We start from the raw sequence: 24,535 nt of genomic DNA, 5'->3' as shown, positions 1-24,535 counted from the left end.
CAGTCCTGGATAGGCTGCTAGTCTATTTCGTTGAGCATCCCCCGCCCCATGTCCCTCTATTAGAACAGGAGAAAAATTGTGTCTTTACACTTTTCATAACTTTATCAAGCCCTCTCCCATCACATCCCTCCTTGGATCCCTCCCCAAATTAAAACCTAGTTGCTCATCCTTCTCCTTGTGGGAGGGCGGGGGAACTTCAGCGATTTGGGCTGCCCTCTTTGGCATCCGGATTTCCTTTTCCTTCTTTTTTTAAAGCGAGCAATGGATCCCGACCACGAATCTTATTTCCCGTGTTTTGCGGTAGCTCAGGAGGTCCGTGGCTGGCGCCCCCCCCCATGGCTCCCTTGGAAACTCAACAGCAGCTGTGGGGAGCCACTCCTTTGATCCGGGAAGCAGCAGGGGGTGTTTTGGCTTCTCGCCCCCAGTTTCCCCAGTCAAAGACTCCCCACCAACCCTTTGCGGAAGAAAATTCCAAGCAGCTTGCCTTGCGTGACATTTCCCCTCCCCATGGCTTGGAAGGAGGAAGCTGGGGGGGGGGCTTCCCCTTGGCTCCCCCCACTGGCGAAGGCAGAGGTCAGTCCATGTTGCCTGAGGCAGCGCGGTGGCATCTTGGCACAGAGGACGAATGTTCAGACATGAATGGATGAACAATTTGCCCAGTTTTGCTAATGAGAAAAGGGAAAAGGAGTTTCATAGACTCATAAAATTGTAGAGCTAGAACTCCCACCCTGGGGCTCCAATTAACTACACCAGGATCTCCAATTCTACCCCCAGTCCCGGGGGGGGGGGGAGGGGAGAAGCAGGTGGAGGCGTCCATGGGGGGCATACGCAGACCTGAGTCCACTCTCTGGTCCCCTTCCACTCATCCCTCGGGTGCTTGGGTGGGCTGAAACCCGCCAACTCTGCGCTGCAGGAAAGCACTCTGCAGGTGCTCAGAGGCCCCTGCTTCCAGATCTCCCCGCACCACTCTTGGCAAGCACTCTGGGTCCTTACCTCTGGAGCCAGGCTGATGTCTGGCTAGGCCCCGCTTGGCCCCCCTCCCACTCCGGAGACCCAGGAGGAGACAGCAGCCAAATTGCCCTGTTTTGGCAGGATACGGCGGCAGAGCTAATTTTCTTATCTACTATCGTATCTGGTTTCTAATTCTTATTTAATGAGTTCCCCTGAAAATAAGAAAATCATTGGAACAATTTTCCTAAGTGTGAAAGATTAGGCTGCAACTGGCATTAAAGCGGCTAATTACCTTCATTCTTCCACATGCCTGACAGTCGCCTGCTCCTTGGCTGGGGGCCTGGAAGACTCCTGGGTGGGGCTGGGACCCCCCCCCCAGGGCACTGGGCATCTCGGGGGCCAAAGGAGTTGGCTTCTGTGGGGTCCCCGCTCCCACCCCTCACCAAATGTCTAGCTCAGCCATGAGTGGTCCAAGGAGCCTGGAAGTTCCCCAGAAGATCCAGCCTGCTGTGGATCCATCCAGGTTGGACTGCTGCAGTGCGCTGTACATGGGACGGCCCTTGAAGACTGACCAGAAACTTCAGTTGGCCCAGAATGAGGCAGGAGGGGCGTGGCTGGGCGCTTGCCCATGGAGTCACCTTTTGGGTGGTTCTTGGGTGTCTGCTGGGCTGGTGGTCAGTTTGTTTCTGGGTCCAGTTCAGAATCTTGGTGATCATCTGACTTGGATGGTCTCCTCCTCACCCCTTGCATCCCAGTAACCTTTCCCCCTGACCTTTGACCCCTGAGATAACAGGAGGCGTAAGTTTTACTCCTCATAGGCCCATTGAAATCAACTTATTCAACTCAGTCATTATTTCAGTGGGTCCCTCTGGAGTAACTCTGAGCTGAATACATTTGAGGCCCCCCACCCTGCTCTCTTCCCTGAAATCTGTTCCAACTGCTTTTAACGTGTTTTTCAACTGTTGGAGCTTGAGCTGCATCCCTGTGGTAAGAGATACAATGGTTTTGCAGAGGCAGTGATGGCCACCAACCTTGATGACCTTAAAAGAGGGAGAGGCAAATTCATGGAGGAGGATCAAGAGATCCGTGGCTCCTGGCCAGGATGGATCTGCCCCCCGGCCCCCCCCCCCGTTGGAGGCACAAGTGGTTTCGAATACCATTAGCTGGAAGCCCCAGGAGAAGACTCTCTTCTCCAATCCTGCTTGTGGATTTCCCTTGTGAGAACAGGAGGCTGGACTGGATGGGCCACTGGCCTGAGATTACAAGCTCCTCTCGTATTCTCCATCTCCCGCCTGTGGATGAGGAAGAGGGAGTCTGTCTTGCTGGCCATGCCCAGGTGGAGAGACACCTTTTCCTGCCTGCCTGGCACCCGCCTGACCCTCTCTGTGGCTGCTCCAGCAGCTGCCAGGACCAGAGCTGACTTCCTGGGCAGCCCTTGCTCCGGTTCCCTTGGGGGGGGGTGGCATTTGCCCCTTCTGGCTCCTGCTGGGGAAGAATCAGAGGATCATACGAGCTGTGGAGTTGGGAGAGGTCCCCAGGGCCATGTAGTCCAAGTCCCTGCAATGCAGGAATCTCAACCCAAGCATCCATGACACCTCCCTGCTCCCCCCAGACATTTTCCCTCCAACGCCTCCGCCTGCCTGCTCCTGCCCCTGCCTTGTGCCCACAGAGCCGCCTTGCTGCAAGTCAACAATTAAGATTCCACTGCCAGGAAAGCAACATCCTGCAAGTTTGCTGCATGCAAAATGAACCCTGGAAATGATGCATGATGCAGATGTGTGGTGACTTGATGGAAATGTGAATTGCGTTAGGTTGGGGCCGGATGGCGTTGGAGCCACGAGGGAGGCGCTGGTTGCGACAGGCCCCTGGCCATGCTCGTGGGGGGTGGGGAAGAGGGCAGGCACTGTGGGGCTGGAGCCGGGGCCGACCACGGGGGCTGCTGTGCCCACAGCATAGAGGGCTTTGGGGGTGATTCCTCCTGGGAGTCTGACTTGAGAGCCAACAAGCCCCTGGCCTGGAAGTCAGGGGGGGTTGGAGGGCATCTTTGCCAAAGTGTGGGGGGGGCAGTGGCTGCCCCTCCCTCCTTTCCTCCATCTGCAGCTGGTCTTCACCCTGCCTGCCTCTGGCTGGTCTCTGCCTCTCCTTCACCTGACCCCCTGGCAATGGGGAGGGAGTGGGGTGGGGTTTTCAAATAATGGGGGTGCATGGGGGGATTAGTGGCTTAGTAGAGGCAGAACATCCCCCACCCCAATAGTGTTAGCATGTCAAATCCTCTGGCTGCTTGATGCTGAGGGAGAGAGATTGGGGGGGGGGGAGGGATTTTTAGGAGCTGGACCTGGCCAGCTGTGGCTGCTCCTGAGCCAAAGTCCTGATGCATCTCTCCTCTCTCACTCCAGAAGGCCAGTTAAGAACACAAGGAGAGCCTGGCTGCTGGATCAGGCCCAAGGCGGCCCATCTAGTCCAGCACTCAGTTCCCACAAGGGCCAACCAGATGTCACTGGCAAATCCACAAGCAGGATCCGAGCGCAAGAGCCGCTCTCCCCTCCTGGGCTTTCCAGCTTCTGGGATTCAGGAGCCTGGCTGCCTCCAGACGTGGAGACAGAGCAGAGCCACCCTGACTGGGAGCCACTGGGAGCCCTCTCTCGTCTTCCTCCTCCAACTCCTCCTCCTCCTCCACGGATTTGCCTGATGCTCTTGGAAAGCCACCCCAGTTGGTGGTTCTCCCTGCCTCCAGTGAGAAGGGGAGGGGGCGTGTTGCTGCTCTGCTGGGTCCTCCTGGTGGGCTTCTTCTCAGGGGAGCTGCTGGTGGGCTACTGGGAGGGCAGGATGCTGGGCCCGGCAGGCCCCCGTTGGTCTGATCCAGGTGGCTCTCCTCACCAGCCGCCCCCCTGCAGTTTTCAGGTTCTGGGGGCCCACCGGGGCCCATGGCATGTTCTGACAAAGACGCAGGACACGCTGGAAGGCAGGACCAGCTGGTTAACATTTTACTCCCCCCCCCATCCATCACCTGCCATTAAAAGTGTCATTTGCCTTCATTCCTCCACCCCTTTTGCACCTAGCCTCACCCACCCTGGCATGGGACCCTGGGAAGGTTGTCCAGAAGGGGATGGGTCCCTTGGGCTGAAGATGTTCCCCCTCCCCTGAGAAGGATGACTCTGGGTCCCTCCCACACCCCAGGGGCTTCTCCTGGGAGCTGCGCTTTGATCTAGGGATTGCAGCTCACTGTGGGGTGAACTACGGTTCCCAGGAGTCTTCGGAGGAGGAAGCCGCAGGCTTATAGCGTTCTCTGCCTCACGGGGCAGCCGTGACCTTGACCTTTGACCTTGAAGCCTGTGCGGTGCACTGGGGAGCTGGGGACGGTTGCCCACCCCTTGCCTGGCTTGAGTTCCTCGCTGCTCCCCCCCCTGCAGGAATCTGGGGGCATGCAGAGGTGAGGAACTGCAGGCACCCAAGCTGTGAACACGGGTCCATTTTCTATTTAACCAGGCCATATTGGATGATAAATAATTCATCTTTCTGCCAAACATTTGATTAAAAGAAGCCAATTCCTTTTGCGCTTGTCAAGGGGCACGAAATCCATTTCGTGTTTTAATCTGTCCTTTTCATTCTCTGAATATTTTAGCTTCCTCTTGGACAGCCTTTGTCCCCCTGTCCTGCCTGCCTTCCAAGCCAGGGCTGCTTTGGGCTTCCCTCTGGCTTGCACTGAGCGCTGGAGCTTCTGCTCTCGCTGGCTCACGAGAAGCCCAGTCCGTGGCCCCTCCCTGCAGAATGGGGGGGGGATTGAGGCGAGTGCAACGGGTTTACCTGCACTAGGCGCTGCAAGAAGGAGGGGAGGGGAGAGGTGGGGTGGGGGCCACATTTTGGCTTCGCGCAGGGAGCTGCTGAAATTTTGAAGCCACTGGGGGGAGCATAGGAACCTAGGCAGAGCCTGCCGGATGAGGCCAACGGCCGGACATCCATGTCTCACAGGAGCCTGTGGGGAAACCTGCAAGTGGAATTTGAGCCCCAGAGCAGTTCTGGCTGGAGGCAGTGATGCTTCTGAATGCCAGCTGCTGGGAACCCCAAGGGGGCAGAAAGTGCTCTTGCGCCCCGGTCCTCCTGGTGGGTGTCCCATGGGGGCGACTGCGAGAAGAGGATGCTGGACTGGACAGGCCACTGGCCTGCTCTGGACAGGGGCCTCTTCCATTCGCAGGTCTTCGCTTTGTGTGGCCAGCTCCTTCCTACACACAAAACACACCTTCCAGTACCTGAGGAGCTGTCCTATGGAGCAGGCTTGTTTTCTGCCACTTTGGACAGTCCTTCGGGTCCTTTCCAACTCTGCAATTCCATGACTGTACGATTATTCAATGGATTCAATTTACAATGGAGGAGATTCCGTCTCAACCTCAGGAAGGGCTTTCTGAGGGCAAGAGCTCTTCGGCTGGGGAATGGGCTCCATCGGGAGGTAGGGGACTCTCCTCTCCCGAAGGCTTTAAAGCAGAGGTTGGGGGGGCACTTGCAGGGACCCCTTTCAGTTCTAGGATTCTCTTTTTGTGGTTCGCAGGCCCCTTCCTGGCAGGCCAGGGCGGGTGTGGCCGGGGGAGAGTGTTGAGGGCCAGACCGAGAAGCCGGGGGGTGCATTTGGCCCCCCCCATCCTGAGGTGCCCCCTTTGCCCAGTTTAGAGTCCCCTCCTCCTTCCTGGAAAGTTTCTCCCACTTCGTAGGACAAAGAGGGTCCAGGTGACTCTTCTCTCTCCTCTGCCTCCTGCCCAAGTTTACGTCTTTAAAGGCCAATTAAAGCATTGTATCCGTGTAGCTGAAGCATGAAAATTCCCTATTTGGAGAAGAATTATTGCCGAGCGAGACGGTTCTGGCTCTAAAAGCTCTTTTCCCCCCAGGGAGACACCGAGATTTTCTTTTGCAATTAAAAATTTCTTTGAAACTCGGACCAAAGAAGATCTGAAAAAGAAATATTGTGAGTTGGAAATACGTTCCCCAAACAGTGGCTGTGTGAGAGTTTTAACAAACACCTCCTGCTTCTTCTCCCCCTGTGACCAGGAGGGGTCTCCTCCCCAGCTGCGGGGGGCACCCTCCTCCCCTGCTTCCTTGCTTGGGGGCCATCAAAGCCCCGATAATTAACTTACTTCACATTAAGGCAACTTGCCTGGCAAGGAGGGAGGGAGGAGGGACGGACTCTGGCTCGGCATCTTTCAGCAAGAAGAAGCAGTGGGACCAGGGGGGGGGGCTTCTTGGAAGGGGCTTTATCCCACCTCTTGGTCTGTTCCAACCCAGCTGAGGAGAAAAGCTTTGGAGGAGGACGAGGAGGCCCCCTGCCGAGAAAATAATTCCAAGGAGCCGGAGAAAGGAAGCTGGAGATTTACTTCAAGGACAGGAGAGATTACACTTTTAATAAGTACAATGGGCTTTTTTGGTCCCTTTTATTATTAAAACTGCAGTTTCCATGCGATTAGCGGAGGGGTCTTTGTTCTTTGCTGCTTCCGCCTGGTCCCTGGACAAAGACTTTTGGGGGGAGGCAGTAATAAGGGAGGGGGGTTGGGGAGGAGTGAGCCCCTCTGCCTCCCCTCGGCCATGTTTGGCACTCAATCCTCCGGCTGGCACGTCATGTCAGAGGGTTGGACTTGCTGAATCCTAGAGCTGAAAGGGACTCCCAGGGGTCATCTAGTCCACCCCTGCCATTCAGGAATCTCCTCTAAAGCATCCAAGACAGATTGCCATCCAACCTCTGCTTCAAAGCCTCCAAGGAAGGAGAGTCTACAGAATCTCCTTTCTCGTCACTTGAGACCATTGGTTTGGGAGAAAACCAGCTTGCTCCATCCTCTCTGCGGCAACCCTTGAGGTGTTTGAATGTGGCTCCCCTGTCGCCTCTCAGTCTCCTCTTTCCCAGCTCCTTCAACCGTTCCTCATCAGGCGTGGATTCCAGGCCCTGGGTCTCCCTCTTTTGCACCCCTTCCAGGCTCTCTTCTGAGCTGTTTCAAAGGCAGGCCTGGGTCCACCTCATGCCAGCATCCCTTTGCCCGCTGCCTCCTAGGCAAGAGTTCACAGCCAGGCTTAGCTCCCCACATCTATAGTTGGGGGTGTTATTTGGGGGGTGGGTGGCTTGCCCAGCAAGACTGGGCAGTAGACGAGCCTGCTCTGGAGTGGGTGGGCGGGGAATGTGCCAGGTTGCATTTTGAAGGAGGATTTTAAGCAGAGGCTAGGTGGCACCTGTCCGGGGTTCTTGAGCTGCAGTTCCTGCAATCCAGGGGGCTGGACTGGATGACCCCGGGGGTCCCTTCCAACTGCTATTCTATGAAGGAGCTAATTTTCACCACCTGGTCCTTGCCAGAGGTTTTGCCAGCTCCTTTCAGTTTGGCCCCTTGAGTAGCTGCTGCTCTGAGGATCTGGGTTCAAGGCCCCTTTCCTCCGCTGGCCTCCCTGCTCCCCGGGTGTGTTTGTGATGTTTGTAGCATTTGTGGCTCCGTCTCCTCGCAAGAGGCAGGGGAGAAATTGAATTCCACCCCAGCGGAAGCGTCCGCCTTGCTGCCTGCGCAGGTGCTTTGAGGTGGCAAGTGATAATAAAGTTTCCCAAGGACCTTGCCTTGGTAACGGCGCCGGCGCCTGCCTAGCAGATCCCGGGAAATGAATTCCGGCCTGCGTGTCCTGTCCCCCCCCCCGCCCTCCCCGAGGAAGGGGAGAGTTAAGTGGAATTGAATCTTGTTTAAGGAGAGGAGACACAGTTACATGGCACTGCAATTTGCTGCGCTGTTGACAATCTGAGAGAGGAATTTGCCGCTGGAATAATACAGGCTCCTTGGCCCATCGCGGCGAGATCTGTCGGCGGCCGGCCTCTCTGCGCCGGGCTGCCTCCCCGAGATGAGATGCCAGGCAGGTGGTCTTGCTGAGGCATTAAGTGGGATAGAGTGCTGTGATCCCGCACTAATGCACTGGAGGAAAACAGAGTCCGGGGGAAGCCACACTTCTTCCGCAGGGGCCGGAGAAACATCGAGAGTGGCAGGCAGGGTCCCTCCTGAGGTCTCGGCTGGCAAATCCAGGAGGGTGAGGGGGGGGGGCTAGCGAGAGCTACTGGCCGCAATGATGGCTCTGCTCTGGAGGCAGCCGTGCTTCTGAATTCCAGCCGCGGGAAACTGCAGGAGGGGAGTTTCTCTTGCGCTCAGGTCCCGCTTGCAGGTTTCCCATAATGGGTGTCGGGTGGGCCTCATCCAGCAACCTCCTTTCATGTTCTTAGGGAAACCTCAGGAGGAGAGAGGGCTCCTGTGCTCGGATCTTGTGTTTGGGCTTCCCTTTGAGGCATCTGGTTGGCCCCTGTGAGAAGAGGATGCTGGGTTAGGTGGGCCCTTGGCCAGATCCGGCAGGCTCTTCTTGTGTTCTTATGGGGAGTGTGTGGGGTTGGCAGAGGCTGAGGGAGTCTCCTGGGCCCCTCAATGCCACCCTGGAGGAGCTGCAGGGACGGGGGGTGGGGCTGTGTTGGCATTCCTTGCCTGCAGCCTCCCCAGGTGCCCAAAGGTCATTTGTGTTCTCTCTGTGTGTGTGAGTGTCTAGGGGCCTCCATGGCCGCCCCCTATCCTGCCGGGCCCTGCCAGCGCAGGCTTCCCAGCATCCCTCTGGTGTGCCCCCCCCTCGTCCCACGCGCCAGATGAGCAGGTGGTGTCTCCCCTCCGATTGCCGGCCGCCGCATTTGTGAAATGAAATAAATATTGACACGGACGGGATGCTATTCAATTTGTCCTGATCACTGGGCTGCGGTGAGTTCTGACAGGGCAGAGTGTAAAACATAAGCTCAGGATGTAATTTCTACTGTCAACATGATGTACAGTACAGCTCTGCCAAACACACACTGACGAGAGCAGAGCGGGAGGAGGGGGAGCGGGAGGGAGGGAGGGAGGGGGGAGCACGTGCTGGGGGGGGCTGGCGCTGTGGAGTGCATGGAGTCCCTCCCTCTCACCTGCCGAGCCCAGGAGTGCCTTGGTGCTTTGGCTGCCAACTGCTGGGCGGGGGCCTGGATGCGGAGACCCTCTGCCCTCTTTGGAGTGGGGTGGGGGGTGAGAGGAGAGAGGGGGAGCAGCCCCCCCATCCCGCTGGCAGGGTCACTTTACGGAGGAGATGGCTGAGCACAAAAGGCAGCCGGGAGGAGGGGGAAAGGATTCTGGAGGCAGGTTGGCGTTCCCACAGCAACCGTTGCCTGGCCCTCCACGTGTGGGTGGGGGACACGGCGGGAGGGAGCCTGTTGTTGTGATGATGGGTGTTTGTGTGCCTGTCTTATCCGTGGAGAGGGGGGGCTGCCCGCCTGCCTGCCCGCCTCCTAGCTCCATGGGGCGCTTGCCTCAACGCCTTGGACTGAGCCCTCTGTGGCTGGCACCCTGCTCCTTCCCATGGGGGGGGGGGGCGTGCAGAGCAGGGTGTGCTGGGCCAGGAGTCTCCCCCCCCCGGAGAAGGGTGCCCCCTTGCCTGCTCTGCCTGGCTAGGTTTTGGGGGTGCCTCTCTCTTCCCTCCACCCAGGTTCCCTTGGCAATTGGGGGGGGGACGCGTTGGGAGGAGGAGAGCAACAGGCTGCTGAGAGAGAGAGAGAGAGAGAGAGAGAGAGGGACCCGCCAGAGCGGCCCACGTAATCCTGGCCACGGAGAGCGCCAGCCGTGGAGAGTGGGCTGCCGATGAGAGACACAGATTAGATTTATTCAGTTTATGCATCCCTCTACACAAAAGGAGTCCCCAAGCTGAGAGGGAAAGCAGTGGGCAATGCACAATAGAAATTCCTTGGAACAAACAAACAAAAATCCTTGTCCGCCAAACTGGCCCAAGTCACGGGTGTCGGGGGGGGGGAGAGTGGGGGCCTGGGAAGGAGAGGGAGCCGTGGGAACTCACCTGCCAGGGAAGCAGAACCTCCTGCGAGTCACTCTGTTGGCTTGTTTTCTTACCTTCCTGCCTTTGCCCCTCTTCCGTCTCAGAGCCCAAGGTGGCATTCCCAGGGGTGCCAACCAGATGCCCATTGGACACCAATCACACCTGCAGAGCCCTCTATCTTTGGCATGTGGCCTCCTGGGCCCCTTCAGACCCCCCCCCTTGGGTCTCTCTCTTCCTCCAAGTCCCGGGGGGGGGGTGGAGGAGGGGGAGAAGCCAGCGGAGCTCTTGCTGACCTGAGCTGGCCAAGGGGTGGGTGGTTCCAAGGACAGGTGGGTCCTCATCTCTCCATGCTCTCCAGATCTCAAGTCTACATTTGGGAAGACTGTGATATTTGCAGATTGCTTCCCGGCACCCACACGCATTGACTTCTGCCAACCTTCCTCTGCTGCTTTTCAGCCCCAGCTCAGCAACCACCAGCGCTGGGTGGTGCTGCCTGCCAGTGCCCAGCACCCGCCCTCTTCTTTTGTTCCCCAGGCCGGCCACTTGGTGCCCACAGCCCTTTGACCAAGGTCTGCATCCTGGCACCACAGTTCTCACCAGTGCATTCCTTGGGTTAAAAATAAATAAACCTTGATACAAAAAAAATGTAAAACTGCCTAAGAATACAGAGTAAAAACAGGAAGACGGGAGCCAGTCTGGCCCCTCTTGTGGGAGGGAGAGATCGGTAACTGGGGCTCTGCCACCAAGAAGCGCCCCCCATCTCATCCCCCCATCTTCCGGATGATGGGCAGGTTCCTGGGAAGGAGGTTGTCCTTCCTAGATCTCAGCCTTAAGGCATTTGGGGATTTATAGCCCGACTGCACGGCCTGCCGATGAGCTGTTGGGCCCAATTCAAAGTCTTGGTTTTGACTTGTGAAACCTCAAGGACTGCCTCTCCCCATACGAATAGACCTGGATCCTGCCGTCATCCTCTGAGGACCTTCTTTGTGTTCCTCCCCCCTGTGAAGTCTGGAGGGTGGCAACGCAAGAATGGCCTTTTTTGTGGTGGCTCCTCCATGTGGAACGCTCTTACCAGGGAGGTTCATTACATATCTTTAGGCACCAGGCAAAAATGTTCCTCTTCTCCCAGACCTTTGGCTAATTGAACAATCTTTGGCCCTTAAAACTGTATGGTGTTGTGGGTTTTTTTTTTGTAGCTATGTTATCTATTTTTGTGCTTTGATATAATGAACTGCCTGGTGGTGGACTTATCCTTGCAGAAGCCATGCTGGTTTTTCTTCAGCAAAGCTTGTTCTTCCATAGGCTTGGCAATTATGTGTTTAGTCAATCTTTCCGCCTGTTTTCCTAGAATAGAAGTCAAAGTTAACCAGCCAATAATTTCCTGGATTCCTTTTCTAAAAACGTATTTCTTGTGGACTCTGCCTGTGACTTTGGCTAGGCTGCTGATGCTGCCGTTCAGAGTCCGCTGCCTTTCTCTGCAGCCTCACTTTCCTCCCTGCTTTCTGGCAGGGAGGTGTGTGGGTGGTCCTGGGCGAGCGGCGGCCCTGGCGCTTTGTGCCTGCCACCTGCCCTGTGCAAGAGAGCAAGAGTACCAGCCCAGGCAGGCAGCTGCAGAGGCCTCTTGGGGAAGCTGCTGCTGCTGCCAGGTCCACTGAGTCGCACTCCTGGGCTGGAACAAAGGGGCTTCCAAGCAGCCCCCTTTGTGGGGATGGGGGGCAGAAGCTCCCTGCCGTCCCTTAGGGGTATTTTTTTAAGGGATTTTGTTGTTGAAATCAAGGTTTAATTTTGGAGTTGTTAGTTCTGCAGTTATTGATATTATTTTTTTGGATCTATCTTTAGGTTTTATTATGATGACATAAATGGGGATTACTTTGTTCAGATATGTTTTTATTGAGTGCTTATGACTCCTTTTGTTGTAGTTTTGTAGTAATGGGAATCATTTCATGTCGTGAGCCGCCTTCAGTCTGGTTTTAACTGAGGAAAGGGGGCATGCAGATAAACGAGGATGGCAGTGATGCTCAGCTGCGCCACGGGGAGGTGGTGGGGCTGGCACTGCCCCGGGGGCCATGGAAGTCCTGCTCTGCCTTTGTAAGAACTCGGCTGTGGCAGCAGCTTCACTTGGGAACTCCCTGCCTGTTGACAACACATCCAAGCAGCCGCCTTTCTTGTTCTCTTTGGGGCCAAATGAAAACCTTCTTGTTTCAAAAGCAGATGTGAACTTTAACCTGTTCTAACTGCTGTATGTTTTATTAAAGCATGGCTGCAAAATTTGCTTGAGTTTCTTATTTTATCTTTTTTGTAAACCTCTTCAAGGTTTTGTTTTGTTTCCAAAAAAACCAGGTGGTGCGTAAATTTTATGAAATAAAATAAATGAATTGCTGTGTGTGTGTGTGTGTGTGTGTGTGTGTGGCTGTGTGTGGCTGTGTGTTCCTCTCTCCCTCTCGATTCCCAGTGGCCTCTTGCAACTGACAAGTCCCCATAAATGCCACCCAAACCCATTATGGAGGGAATATTTCGTGTGCTGTGGGGTGTGCCGCTGGTGGCGCGAGAGAGTTGCCCATGTGTGGGGCTGCTGGGAGCGCTGGGCTGCCTCGGGGGTAGCAGTGTCTGGAGAGAGGAGAGTTCCCTGGTTTTATTTTATTTTTAAGAAGTGAGGCTGCGGCCGGCTTCCCTGCAGGGATGCAAAGGACAAGGGGCAGGCAGGAAGGATTCCTTCCAGAGCCTTGCGCAGATTCCTCATGTTGTCCTGCCCCACGGCCAACCTGTGGGTTGCCCTCTGGCTACTTGTGGGTCTTACAGGCATCCTGTTCAAATGGCACGATGGCCCTCGATCCTGGCATGGTGGGGGGGGGTCTCCTTTGTCCGTTCCCCCAGAGAGTCTCCTGAGGGACTTCTGTGGCCATCAGACCACAACTGACAGCCGGACAGCTGGACGTTTGTGGACTTGGCTTCAGTTGGGCATGCAACTGAAACCTTGCGGCCTGACGGGTCCCTGCAGGGCCCCCACTTCTGGGACTGCAGGTCACGGTTTCACTTATTCACCCGCCTGGCAATGTGAGGAGGGGGTTGTGCCTTCAGAGGGTCTCGGGAGTCATTGCAGGACAGGTGGCTCCCATACCTGGCAGGGGTGTGTGTGTGTCTGTGGGGGAAACTGAGGCAGGCAGGGGCACAAGCCTGCTTGTCAGGAGAACCCGCATCCATCAGCCCCTCTCCTCACCTGGGGGGAGCTGCCCTGGAGGGGAGGGGGAAGGGCAGAGTCACCCCCACGAGCCCCTCACTCACCACCCCTTTTTCTCTCTCCCAGGTCCCTGGGGATGGACGCCAACCTCGCCTGCCAGCCTCTTTGACCCGGCAGAGGACAGAGGGCATCGCCAGCGGCTGCTGCTTGGGATGGGCCTCAATGGCAGAATCTGGAGCCATGACGCCTTGGCGGAAACGGGACCTACCAGATCCTTCGTCCTGATCCGCTGCGCACCAGCCACCACCTGACCACGCCAGGTGCTCCCAGCGAGTTGGGTGCCCGAGGACCGTTTTGGAAACTGAGCTGCTGGGGGCCACCAGCCCCCCTGGGTGCTCAAGAAGCAGGCAGCTGGTTCTTGCGCTAGACTCACCTAGGGCGAGCGGAGCCAGTGAGAGGCGCCTGTGTGCACACAGACTTCAGGAGGAGCAGGATTTGGCCAGCCTCAGAGGGTCCCTTCTGCACCAGGAGAGCCCCCTGGTGTGGGTGCTGCGCCCAGCATGGGGCAGGCCTCATCCTCACATTGTCCTGATGCCTGACTCTCCTGGTCCTGGACAGCTGATCCTGCCGGGAGGGAGGGGGGCTGCTGGGACTGGGGCAGGCATGTGATCCTCGCCCGCTGTCTTCCCGAGGATGCCGAGACTGCTGCCCCCCACGGACGGCTGACCCACAGCCTGTGGCTGCCCCCTCCCTCTGCAGAGGATGCCCACCTCCTGCCTCTTAGCTGCCAGGGCTCTGTGGTGATGGCTTCCCGAGACTCCTTCTGGATCCGACCGCTGCTGCTGCTGCTTCTGCTTCTGTGGGGCCTGGGCTGCTGCCCTGTGGGGGTCGTGTCCATGCACATGGAGCCTGGGGGCTCCGGCCCAGAAGAGTCCGGGGATGGGGGGCTGCCGGGCAGCGGGCGCGTGAAGAGAGGCTGGGTCTGGAACCAGTTCTTCGTGGTGGAAGAGTACACCGGCACGGAACCACTGTACGTGGGGAAGGTAAAGGCAGCTGGGTCGTGGGGGGCGGGGGGCAGGGGCCGCCTGCTTGGGAAAGAGGGAGGGGGCTGGGAACATGGGGCTGCTTCGAATCATAAATGGGAGAGTGGGAAGGGACCACCAAGGGTCCTCTAGTCCACCCCCTGCAAGGCAGGGATCTCAACTAGAAGGTCCCCGACAGATGGCTCTCCGGCCTCTGCTTAAAAGCCTCCAAGGAAGGAGAGTCCACCCCCCCCAGGAGGTGGATCCACTGTCAAACAGCCGAATGCACATGGGCAGCATGAAACCCTTCTAAGGCTGCCTCTCCCTCCTCCTGCTGTGGGTCCTCTGAGCTGACCTGGAAAGTTGGCTGGGACATGCCTGAGCATTAAGTTTGGATCGGTGCCTCCTCGCCTCGCCTCCCCCGGCAGGACGCTCTCTCCTGCCCCCCCCCCCACGCTGCTGATGCCGCTGCCGTTCCAGTTAATTCACGGCTCCCCTGGGGAGCGACTCGAAGCATCAGGCATCAGGCCTTGGCGAATTCCAGAGGTAGCCTAGCAACAGCCTCCTTTCCAAAATGAACTCTGGGAACCTAAAACTAACCCATTTTACAGCCCCTTTGCACGCTGCTTGCCACAGCGGCTGCCAGCGCCAAGGAAACGGCAGGCTGGCTGCGCAGAGAAGCGGCTTCTCCCTCGGAGGGAGCGCCTGGGCCCTGGTGCCTCCTGGCCCGGTGGGCAGAGTCCCCGGGCACTGCCCCTTACCCCCTGCCCCTTGGCACGGCGTCTCTGCCAGCGCCGCCTCCTGTTTCTCTGCCCTGGCTCTCCCTGTGCCTCCTGCCCGCTTGCCCGCCCGCCCCTCGCCCAGACGCGCCAGTCAGGACCAATAACATTTTCATAAAATCTGGGTACTTGAGCTAATCCTTTTTCTGAAGTGTAATTTCCCCCGAGGCCCCTGTCAGTTTGATGTGGATTTCTGTGGTTTTTTTTAAATAATAAAAAATAGAATTATGGGGTCAGCATGAGTTACAAACTTGTGCCTGTGGACAGATCTATTTTAGATAGAGGAGGGGATTAAAGGGGAAAAAACAGATTTAATTAAGTTGCTAATATTTAAAGGAAATTGATGAACTTGGGCTTTATGAGTTGGAGCAAACACCAGAAGCGCCTTCATTAAGGGCGAGTTCTTATTTGATTTCCTTTCTTCCACCGTCCCAGAGTCGTTTTTTATTTGTGTATCTGTGCTTTCTGTTTAATCGTTTTAATAAGGAAAATGCACCTCTGCTCACATTTAATTTTGATTTAATTAGTAGGAGGTAATTAATGGCCTCGTAAAATCCCAGATTTCTGGCCCTTTAGGGCGAGGAAACAATTTCCCTTTTTAACAGACGGAGGAGATGAAAGGCTTTTGTCTCTTTTCCAAAACCCTCTTCAAGCCCCTTTCCCAGGGCGGGCGGCTGGATTTCTCTGCCCTTCCACTCAGTGCCCCCCTCCTTCCCCAGATGCTGAGCTGGACTTCTCTGCTGCCCACAGGTGGACCTGGGAGCCAAAGATGGGGAGGGGGTGGCAGTAGGGTCACCTCTGCTCCCCCCAAATGGGCACACTTCTCCCCACTCCCCCCCCCATTCTTCAGGTGGACCATCTGCCTTACTTTGGAGTGATTCTTTTAAAAAATCCCCTCCGTGGGTGTCTGCTGACATCCTTGTTAGGCCCCCCCCATGTGTGAAAGGCTCCAACTAGGGAGGAAGAGGAGGAGGAGGAAGAGGCTTCAGGGCTGACACAGCAGCTGACCCCCAGCTTCTGCCCAGAAGACAGATTCCTCCTGGGGAGCTCAGTCCGGGGGGGGGGGGCGCCTGTGGCTCATAGCTGTGGCAAGTCCATTGCACAGTTGGCACAGAGTTGACCTTGTAGAGTCAACGTTTGCTTGTGCCTCCGCATTTATTTCCCCTGCAAACTGACTTGAAGAGCCCCCCCTCCTGTCACAAGCTGGGGGGGGCGGGTGGACGGACGCTGCCAGGAGCTCCAAGCGACCCCTTTCTGCAGGCTTGGGGAAGTGGCGGCAGGGATCTGCTCTTTGCAGAGCTGAAAAGAAGGCGATGGAAAGGTCACAGAGGTGGGAACGTAGGGAGGTGGTCGTTCCCCCCCCCCCCGTGGCTGAGCTCCCTGCCTGCCTGATTTGAGGCAGGGGGTGGGCAGCACAGTTCCTCGCCTGGTGGCTGCCTGTTCCCCTTGCCCCTCAGCTGCCATCTTTGCTAGGCAACCGGGCACAGGCTGCTGCCTGCCGTGCGTGTGGGTGTCCCTGAGGTCCTTCTGGGGATCCTCTCCAAAGAGTTTGGCCCTGAGGCTGGTTTCCCCTCCCCAGCGAGGTAAATAGAAACATAAACTGCCCCTAACGAGACAAATCTAACGAGGGCCTCGTAAAACGTGGCAGGTCTGCCATCCCTGCTGGCTGCGGGAGCCGCGTCTGTGTCTGGAGGTGGATTATGGAACTGCAGTTTGGAAGATTGAGTGGGCCATAAACATTTTCATATTTCATTAGCCGATTAATGGACGTCTCCCTTCTCTGGCAACTTTGCTGATTCTCAGCAAAAAATGTTGGGGAGTAAATGAAGGCGTCTGGCGAGGGCTTTCCGGGGGCCCGGCCCGTTATGGATGGTCCCAATTAACGCCTCTGCCGTGCGCCACCGCGCTGGGCTCTGCCCGTCCAGTTACCGTTAATAGATTTCTCATAAGTGGCTGGATTGTAAAAACCTCATAACTCAGTTTAATGCCACCCATAAAATTATCTCCGGACATCTGGCCCAGATTCCAGGCACTCTGGGGCCGAGGGGAGATGCCAGGGACCCTTTCGCTCCCGGGTGGCAGAGATCCCTTCCGCAGGACGGGGTGGGGGTGGGGAGAAGAGCTCTGAGCCAAGACCTCCCGCCGCCTGGCTCCAGCTTCCCCAAAGGGCCACCAGCTGAGCTGCCCCCCTGAACATGGGCGTCCTCATCCACTGATCTCAACTGGAATGTGGAAAGGGGCTCCGTGCCCTCTTGAAATTGGGCACTTGACATTGTTCTTTGCTTGCTCTGAAACTCTGGCTCCCTGGCGGCTGAGCAGGGCCAGGCTGGGGCAGAGACAGGTGCTCAGCCCTGCGGCTCAGGGAGAAGGTAGGTCGGGTGTTTGGCATGCGGAAGGTTTCGGTTTTGATCCCAAACGGTCTCTCGCCTGGCTCTCCTGTGCTGCTCTTTTGCTCTTTGGAGAATTAGTTGCTTTTTGTGCTTTTTATTTAAAGAATTTAATTGTGCATGGTGCTTCAAAAAAATGTCATTTTTTTTAAACCCTGCCCTGGGGCTGTTTGCTGAAAGGCAGGTACAAAAAAAGGGACAAGTGATTCATCCCTGTTTGTCTGCTTGTTTGATCTTCGGTAGCAGGTATGGAGGAGGAGGGGGGCTTTTTGCCTGAGACGCTGGAGAGTGTTGGAAGATTCGGGAGGGAACAAAGAAAAGAGCATAGTTAAAACTGTGGCACTTGCTCCCACCGGAGGCAGCGATGGCCACCAAAAGAGAACCAGGGAAATTCAGGGGGGAGGAGAGGACTGGGGAGGCTCCTGGCCAGGCTGGCTCAGCCGGCAGCCCTCCTTCTGAATCACTGGAAACCGCAGGAGGGGAGAGTTGCTCTGGGGCTCGAATCCTGATTGCAGTGTCCCAAACTGTCCAGCCGCTGTGAGAACAGGATGCTGGGCCAGACGGCCCATTTGCCTGATCCAGAAGGCTCTTCTCATGTTCTTAGCAGAGCTGCTGCCGGCCAGTGCAGGTGAGCTGCTTTGTGGAGCAAGTCCCCAAGTGTGGCATCTCTGTTCCTCTGGCAGGCAGAGCGTCCTCCTGGTTGCCCCCTGAGTAAGAGGGCCATTTTGGAGTGTGTGTGTGGGGCCCTCCCGCTGGCCGCAGGGCCCCCTTTCTAGGCCACAGTGACCGTGTTGGAAGGGGGGGCACAGAGATTCGTGGGCACCTGAGCATCTCCGCTTTCCCCACAACGCGCATGGATCTGCTCCTCATTCCTTTTCACCCCTCGCCAAGGAAAAGGCCCCTCCCCACTTTCCCTGGGACCCCTCAGCCTTTGCGGAGAACCTCTGAGGTGGCCTTTAGGGGAACCCAGCCCAGAGCGTGGGGTCCCGGCTGCGCTAAAGCTGAGCGCCAGAAGAAATTCCGGCAGGGAGCAAAGTCAGACGAGCTCGTTCAGCCTCTGAGCTCATTAGGAGTCCTATGAAGCAGCCGGGAAAAGGGCTGGAGGCAGAGGGGACCCCCAGATAATCCAGCAACCGGGACCCCAAATCTGTCTTTGAGGTGGCGTGGGGGGAGGTTCCTGCTAGGCACTTTCCTTTCTAAAGTATTTTTTTAAATTTGATTTTCGAAAAGAAAGAAAAAGAACAGAAAAGAAATAGAATTACATCAAAATATGATACACATTCACGTATCGAGATTACTTTGAATCTCCTGACTTCTCCCCATCCCATCCATGGGTCCTCTTAATTCTGTTTTCATCTGTATATCAATACTTTTCCAAAGTTTTCATCTTCCTAAATTATCTGTCGTTTCTATTACATTACAAGTGTATTTAGAATCCTGCTAATGTTTTGACCTGTTTGCAATGAATTTGTATATACATTTTAAACATTTCCCATTCTTTTTAAAATTTCTTGTCTTCTTGGTTCCTGAGCTTCCCAGTTAATTTGCCATTTTGGCAGAGTCCATCCACTTGGTTTGCCATTCTTCTCTGGTTGGGGCTGTCTCTCCCTTCCATCTCTGGGCTAGCAACTTCCGAGCGGCCGTTGTAGCATACAGCAACAGTTTCTTCTGATCTTTTGGAATCTTGGTACCTATAATTCCTAGTAAAAAAGCTTCTGGTTTTTTAAACAAAGGTTATGTTTTTTTAAAAAAATCATTTCATTATATATCTTTTCCCAGAATTTTTTAATTCCATTACACTTCCACCACATATGGTAAAAGGTACCTGCTAGTTACTTTCCAAGCCCCCTCCCTCCAAAAAGATGGGCTTGAGGTGGTGGGGTTTCCAGCAGTGGCTCTGGGCAAGCCTGGGGGGCTCCTCTTTCCTGGTTGGCAGGATCCTGGCCACTGCCCAGGGCCTTCCAGCAGAATCCGATCCTGGTCCCCAGAGCCACCTCCCCGGACCTTGCTCCAAGTTGCCCAAGGGGGCATACATGACTCCCTGCCCTTTGGCCGCACAACAACCCTGTGAGGTGGGAGAGGCCAAGAGGCTGTGTGAACTTGATGGCTGAGCGGGGATTCAAACCCAGGCCTTTCCCAGGCTCTGGTCTGACACTCTTCAGCTCTGTGCCGTGCTGGCTCTCAGTCAAAAGAAGAGAGGCAGAGTCACTCCAGCAATTCCTCACTTGGTGAAGGTGGCGATGGGGTCCACAGGGTCACGTTCAGCTGCTGCCCCTTGCTGCCCCCTAGACGCCAGCCCCACATATGTCTGGAGCCAAGGGCCTGGCCATCAGGAGCTGCTGCCCTTGGGAAATTGCCATATGCCAAGGCAGGCCGCTGGGTCCATGTATCTCAGTATTGGCTGCACTGACTGGCAGCAATGGCAGCTCAGAGGCAGGTCTCTCCCAGCCCTCCTTGAAGATGCTGGTGGAGGGATGGGTGGAAAAGGGGCTTTGCTGCTGAGCTATGCTATTTGCCCTCAAAATAAAGGAAGCCGCTAGTCCTCATGGTTCCAAGTAAGGGGCTGGTTTGAATAGGAGCACGAGAGGCTGCCCGACACTGGCTGGCAGCAGTAACTCTCCAGGGTTTCCGGCAGGGGGCTCCTTCTAGATGCTGCCGGTGGGGGCTGACCCCGGGGCGCCTGCTCTCCTCCCTGCTTGTCTCTCCCAGCACCAACCTCCCCGTCTGGGTTCCCCGCAGATCCACTCGGACTCGGACGAGGGCGACGGCTCCATCAAGTACACCATCTCGGGGGAGGGGGCCGGCACCATCTTCCTGATTGACGAGCTGACGGGCGACATTCACGCCACCGAGCGCCTGGACCGCGAGCAGAAGACCTTCTACACGCTGCGCGCCCAGGCCAGGGACCGCCAGACGGACCGGCTGCTGGAGCCCGAGTCGGAGTTCGTCATCAAGGTACAGGACATCAACGACAGCGAGCCCCGCTTCCTGGGGGGGCCCTACATCGGGAGTGTGGCCGAGCTCTCCCCCATCGGTGAGTCCCTCTGCACGCCACCCCCAACCCCCCACCCACTGCCCCCACCCCAGGGTCCCTGCGGAGCAGGCCGGGGGCTCAGGGCTTTCCAAACGCCTGCCCTCCGGTCCTGTGCCCCCCCTCCTCCGAGGGCCCGGCCTCTGCTTGTGAAAGGCCCTTGGGGGGTTTCTTTGCCTCCTCCATGCTGCCCCCTCTGGGGCCTTTTTGACCTGCTTCCTTCACCCCCCCGGCTCCCCCCTTACCCCCCCTCGCTCCATCTGCAGCTCCTGGCTCCAGGCCATGCAGGGGACGTCCTTTCCGCTGCCTGGGAAATACCCCTTTCTCTTGGGGTGGGGGCTGAGGATTTGTCAGAATCGTAGAACTCTCGAGTCGGATGGGACCTCCTGGGTCATCTAGTCCAACTCCTGCAATGCAGGAACTGCAACTGAAAAGCATCCCTGAAGTCCAGCAGTTTCTCCAAGTTCCTCTCTTGCCATTTGAACTTGCCGCACCAGCCTTTGCCACCTGGCGCCCTGCTGAGTGGTGCTGAGTGGTGCTGGGCTGCAACTCACAAGGTTGGGCCATTTGAGCAAAACCTTTGGGGGCCGACGAGACGTGAGATTTTGTTGCATGGGCATCCCCTGCGTTGCAAGGCGGTTTAGAGGTCACATAGCTGTGGGGTGAGGGGGTGAGACCTACTCTGGATCGGGGCACTGTGGCTGGGGGCTCTTTAACCCTTTCAGCCACCCAGGGTCCCAACTGGAAGCTACCTGGGCTCTTCGTTACCTGGTCAGGTTCAAGCCCCTCAAGAACTGGGGTGCAAGATCCCTCGTGAACCAAAGAGAGGAGTCACTCTTCGTGGCTCAGAGGCACAGATCGTGTCTGCCATGACGCAGGCCATGACGCAATACTATGTGCCCAATTCTGTGCACTCCCTTTTTAAAATAATTTTTAAAAATTAATTTTTCAACAAAGTTAACAAAAATAAAAAACAAGCAACAACACAAATTTATACACAAAAGCAATATCAAATACATAAAATAGAATTCTCCGAATCCCGTGACTTCCCTCCCCCATCTCCCCTGGTTCCTTAATTTTCTTTTTCAACTGCATATCATTTCAACTCCAAATTATTTTTCTACCTCAAATTTCTTACGCTATTTCTAAAATTACAAGTGTACTTAAAAGCCTATCCAATGTATTAACCTGTTTACAATACTTTTGTAAATACATAGTCAACATTCCCCCTTCCAATTGAGGTCAGACGGGCCTCTCTCTCCCGGCTGAACTTCCAGCACTTCCAGAATCCGTTTTCCTTTTACTCCAATTGGCTTTTTTACAGAATCCAGACTTTATTGTTTTAACTCATCTTCGGTTCTATTGTATCAAGTCTCCCGCCTACCACTTAGAGGCCCCTGGGACTAAGTGGCACCTGAATGGTTGAAGTGAATAACTAAATAAATTTGTAATGGGGGTGAGGGTAAAGTGGTCGAATCTCTGCTGTGGCGGGGCATTGAAATGCGGCAAAGCGTTTTGCAGGATCCCTTGGGCTTTGGGGGTGAAATGGTTTTGGGGCTCAGCTGAGATCAGAATCTGTCTCCTGAAATGGAAGATGGAATCCGTAAATGAAGACGTGGTCCTTGAGCATGTGCAGACTGCCTGCCTTGCCCCTCTGAGCCCCCGCAGCCTGCCTTCCCCACCCTCCTTGCTTAAGGAGCTGAGCTGCAGAGAGAAGCTGGGGGGGCAGGGTTGAGCCCCGGCACTTATTTCCGGAGCGGGGGCTGTGAGCCCCCTTTGCTCTCCCTGGGCGGGTGAGAGAGAAAAGGCAGGCTGTGTTTTGGGGAGGGAAAGAGCTGCTTGGTCCTTGGGGGGGGGAGAGATATTAGCGGAGGCTCTGATTATTTGAAAATTGCTCACAATTATGGGGTACCTGATCAGGAGCTGATGGAAACAAGGCATATCAAAGGCGGCGGCGCCTGTGCCAAATTGCAGATCACAGGCAGGAAGAGACGCTCTTTCCCTACATGAAAGGAGGCGATTCCTGCAAATTAAAAGGCTCAGAAGTTAAAAGCAGAGCGAAGGGTTTGGAGCGGCAGCTACGTGCCTTGGCGGCGCAATGGGCGTCCTGGGAGGCTTGCGTGCGGACGCCAGACACGCTCCGCGGCGGAGGAGCCCCAGGCCCTTGTCAGAAGCGCTCAGACCTTCCTCCTCCTCCTCTTCTGCTGTGGAGGCAGAAACCAGAGGCTGCTTCTGGCATCTCTGAGCAGGGAACGGGCATGGGGGGGGGGGAGCAGGGTGACTGGCACCCGTCTCCAAGGCGCCTCCTTCTCACCCGGGTCGAGTGTCTCCAGGTGTCCTGGGCGCACCAAGAATGGCTTTCGAACTGTCACCTTCCACATGCCGCTCCTGCGTAAGACACTGTGGCTCAGCAATTTGAGCGCCAAACTGGGGGAGACCTGGGTTCGAATCCCCACTCAACCCTGGGTGGCCTGGGGGGGGGCTGTCATTGCCTTCTCTTGGCCTAACCTACCTCACAGGGATGTTGTGGGGATAAAATGTGTGCGTGGGGGAGATAGTGATATGTGCTACTTTGAGCTCATTGGAGGAAAAAGCAGGGTATAAATGTGCCCAGTCTCAGGGGCCAGGATTTCAGGAGGGGCTGCCACTGCCACCTCCCCCCCCCCATCCTTCCTACCAGTAGGAGTTGGGCAGCAGAGGGCGAGGTGGGGGGCCTTGGCTGAAACCTCTTGGCTGGGATTGTGAGCTCACGCTGGGGGTCCGGAGCTGGGTGTGGGGGTCCTTAGCAGCGTCTTTCGGTCTGGGGTTCAGCTCTCCTCTGCCCTCCCTGCTGAGTTGCCCCCCCCCCCGTGCTTCTTGGGCGGCCGCAAGCTTCCTCCACCAGCTTAGAGAGGCGATTTGGCGGCTGGGGGTCAAGACTTGTCCTGATTATCACTGCAGAGGGAATTGGTTAATCTCCTGCAGGGAGGGGGGGCCTGCCCATCTCCCTCCATCCTTTCCTAGAGCCGATTTGCTTGCTTGGCCAAGGCCGGGGGGGGGGAGTGGGGGGAAGGTGCTGTCACGAGTCCCAGGACCTTCCGCTGTGGCTCCAGCAAGCCCAGCCAAGAGGGACAGATGGGTTTCTTGGGAGTGCCAAGCTCTGACAGCATGACCCCCCCCTTTCCTGGGGAGAGTGTTGGCATTCCAGGCTCCTTCTGGCCACAGGTGTTCCCTAGGACTCTGGCTCTATAATAATAATAATAATAATAATAATAATAATAATAATAATAATAATTTATTATTTATACCCCACCCATCTGGTTTCCCAACCCCTCTGGTCGGCTTCCAACAGAATATTAAAAGCACAAACATCAAACATTAAAAACTTCCCTAAACAGGGCTGCTTTCAGATGTCTTCTAAATGTCAGGTAGTTGTTTATTTCCTTGACATCTGAAGGGAGGGGGTTCCACAGGGTGGGCGCCACTACTGAGAAGGCCCTCTGCCTCGTTCCCGGTAACCTCACTTCTCGCAGGGAGGGAACCGCCAGAAGGCCCTCGGAAGTGGACCCCGGTGTCCGGGGGGGGGGGGGGGAGACGCTCCCAAGTATACTGGGCACCAACACTTTGAATTGTGCTTGGAAACGTACTGGGAGCCAATGCAGGTCTTTCAGGACCGGTGTTATATGGTCTCGATGGCCGCCCCCAGTCACCAGTCCAGCTGCCGCATTCTGGATTAGTTGTAGTTTCCGAGTCACCTTCAAAAGTAGCCCCATGTAGGGCACATTGCAGTAGTCCAAGCGGGAGATAATCAGAGCATGGTATCTAGCTGGGCATGTGTGTTTCTGCTTGGCACGCTCTCTCTCTCCCGCTCTCTCTCTCCTCCTTGGAGGTTTTGTGCCCCTTTCCCCCCAGCTCCCTGGTCCTGCCATCTCCTGCTGTTGAAGTGGCAGAACATCTGCTCTGCATTCAGAAGGTCCTTGTCCTAAGAGGAGACTGGTGGATCAGGCCCAGGGCCCATCTAGCCCAGTCTCTTGTCCCCGCAGTGCCCAGCCGGAGGGCCCCAAGGGAAACCCGCAAGCAGGATTCGAACACAGAGCAGCCCTTGCCCCTCCTGTGAAAGGTCCTGCTGGAGGAGTGTGGGGAGGGGGAGAGTGGAGAGAAGCCAAAGGAATTATTTGCCTCCAATGCTCCTCACTGTAGGGGGCATTGGGTGGAGGCGCCGGCCTTGTTTGTGGAAGGACAAAGGCGAAATTCTCATCTGGACTGCTGCAATATGTTGAGCCTGGGGCTGCCCCTGGAGACAGCTTGGAAGCTTCCAGCGGGATTGCTTGTTTGCTCGTTGGAGATGGTAGCTGGGTCCACAGAGCCCC

The 24,535-nt window shown here is 56.1% G+C and overlaps 1 protein-coding gene across 7 annotated transcripts in view; it reads left to right on the top strand.

Moving 5' to 3' along the window:
• Positions 1 to 24,535, top strand: part of CDH22 (cadherin 22) — an 88,197-nt gene that overhangs the window by 15,292 nt on the left and 48,370 nt on the right. For 5 of the 7 annotated variants that reach the window (XM_083618553.1, XM_083618550.1, XM_083618552.1 and 2 more), the window contains exons 2-3: positions 13,094 to 14,010; positions 19,895 to 20,189. In XM_083618553.1, the coding sequence (XP_083474679.1) occupies positions 13,771 to 14,010; positions 19,895 to 20,189 (535 nt within the window). In that variant the 5' untranslated portion in view covers positions 13,094 to 13,770. Of the gene's footprint in view, positions 1 to 13,093; positions 14,011 to 19,894; positions 20,190 to 24,535 lie in introns of those variants that run through there. The other 2 variants (XM_083618555.1, XM_083618556.1) reach the window with 2 other exon arrangements.

Source organism: Podarcis filfolensis (assembly GCF_964270895.1).
Source record: "Podarcis filfolensis genome assembly, chromosome: 6".
NCBI classification, from domain to species: domain Eukaryota; kingdom Metazoa; phylum Chordata; class Lepidosauria; order Squamata; family Lacertidae; genus Podarcis; species Podarcis filfolensis.
The sequence above is the reverse complement of the archived record's forward strand: the minus strand, read 5'-3'. Positions and strand labels throughout refer to the sequence as shown.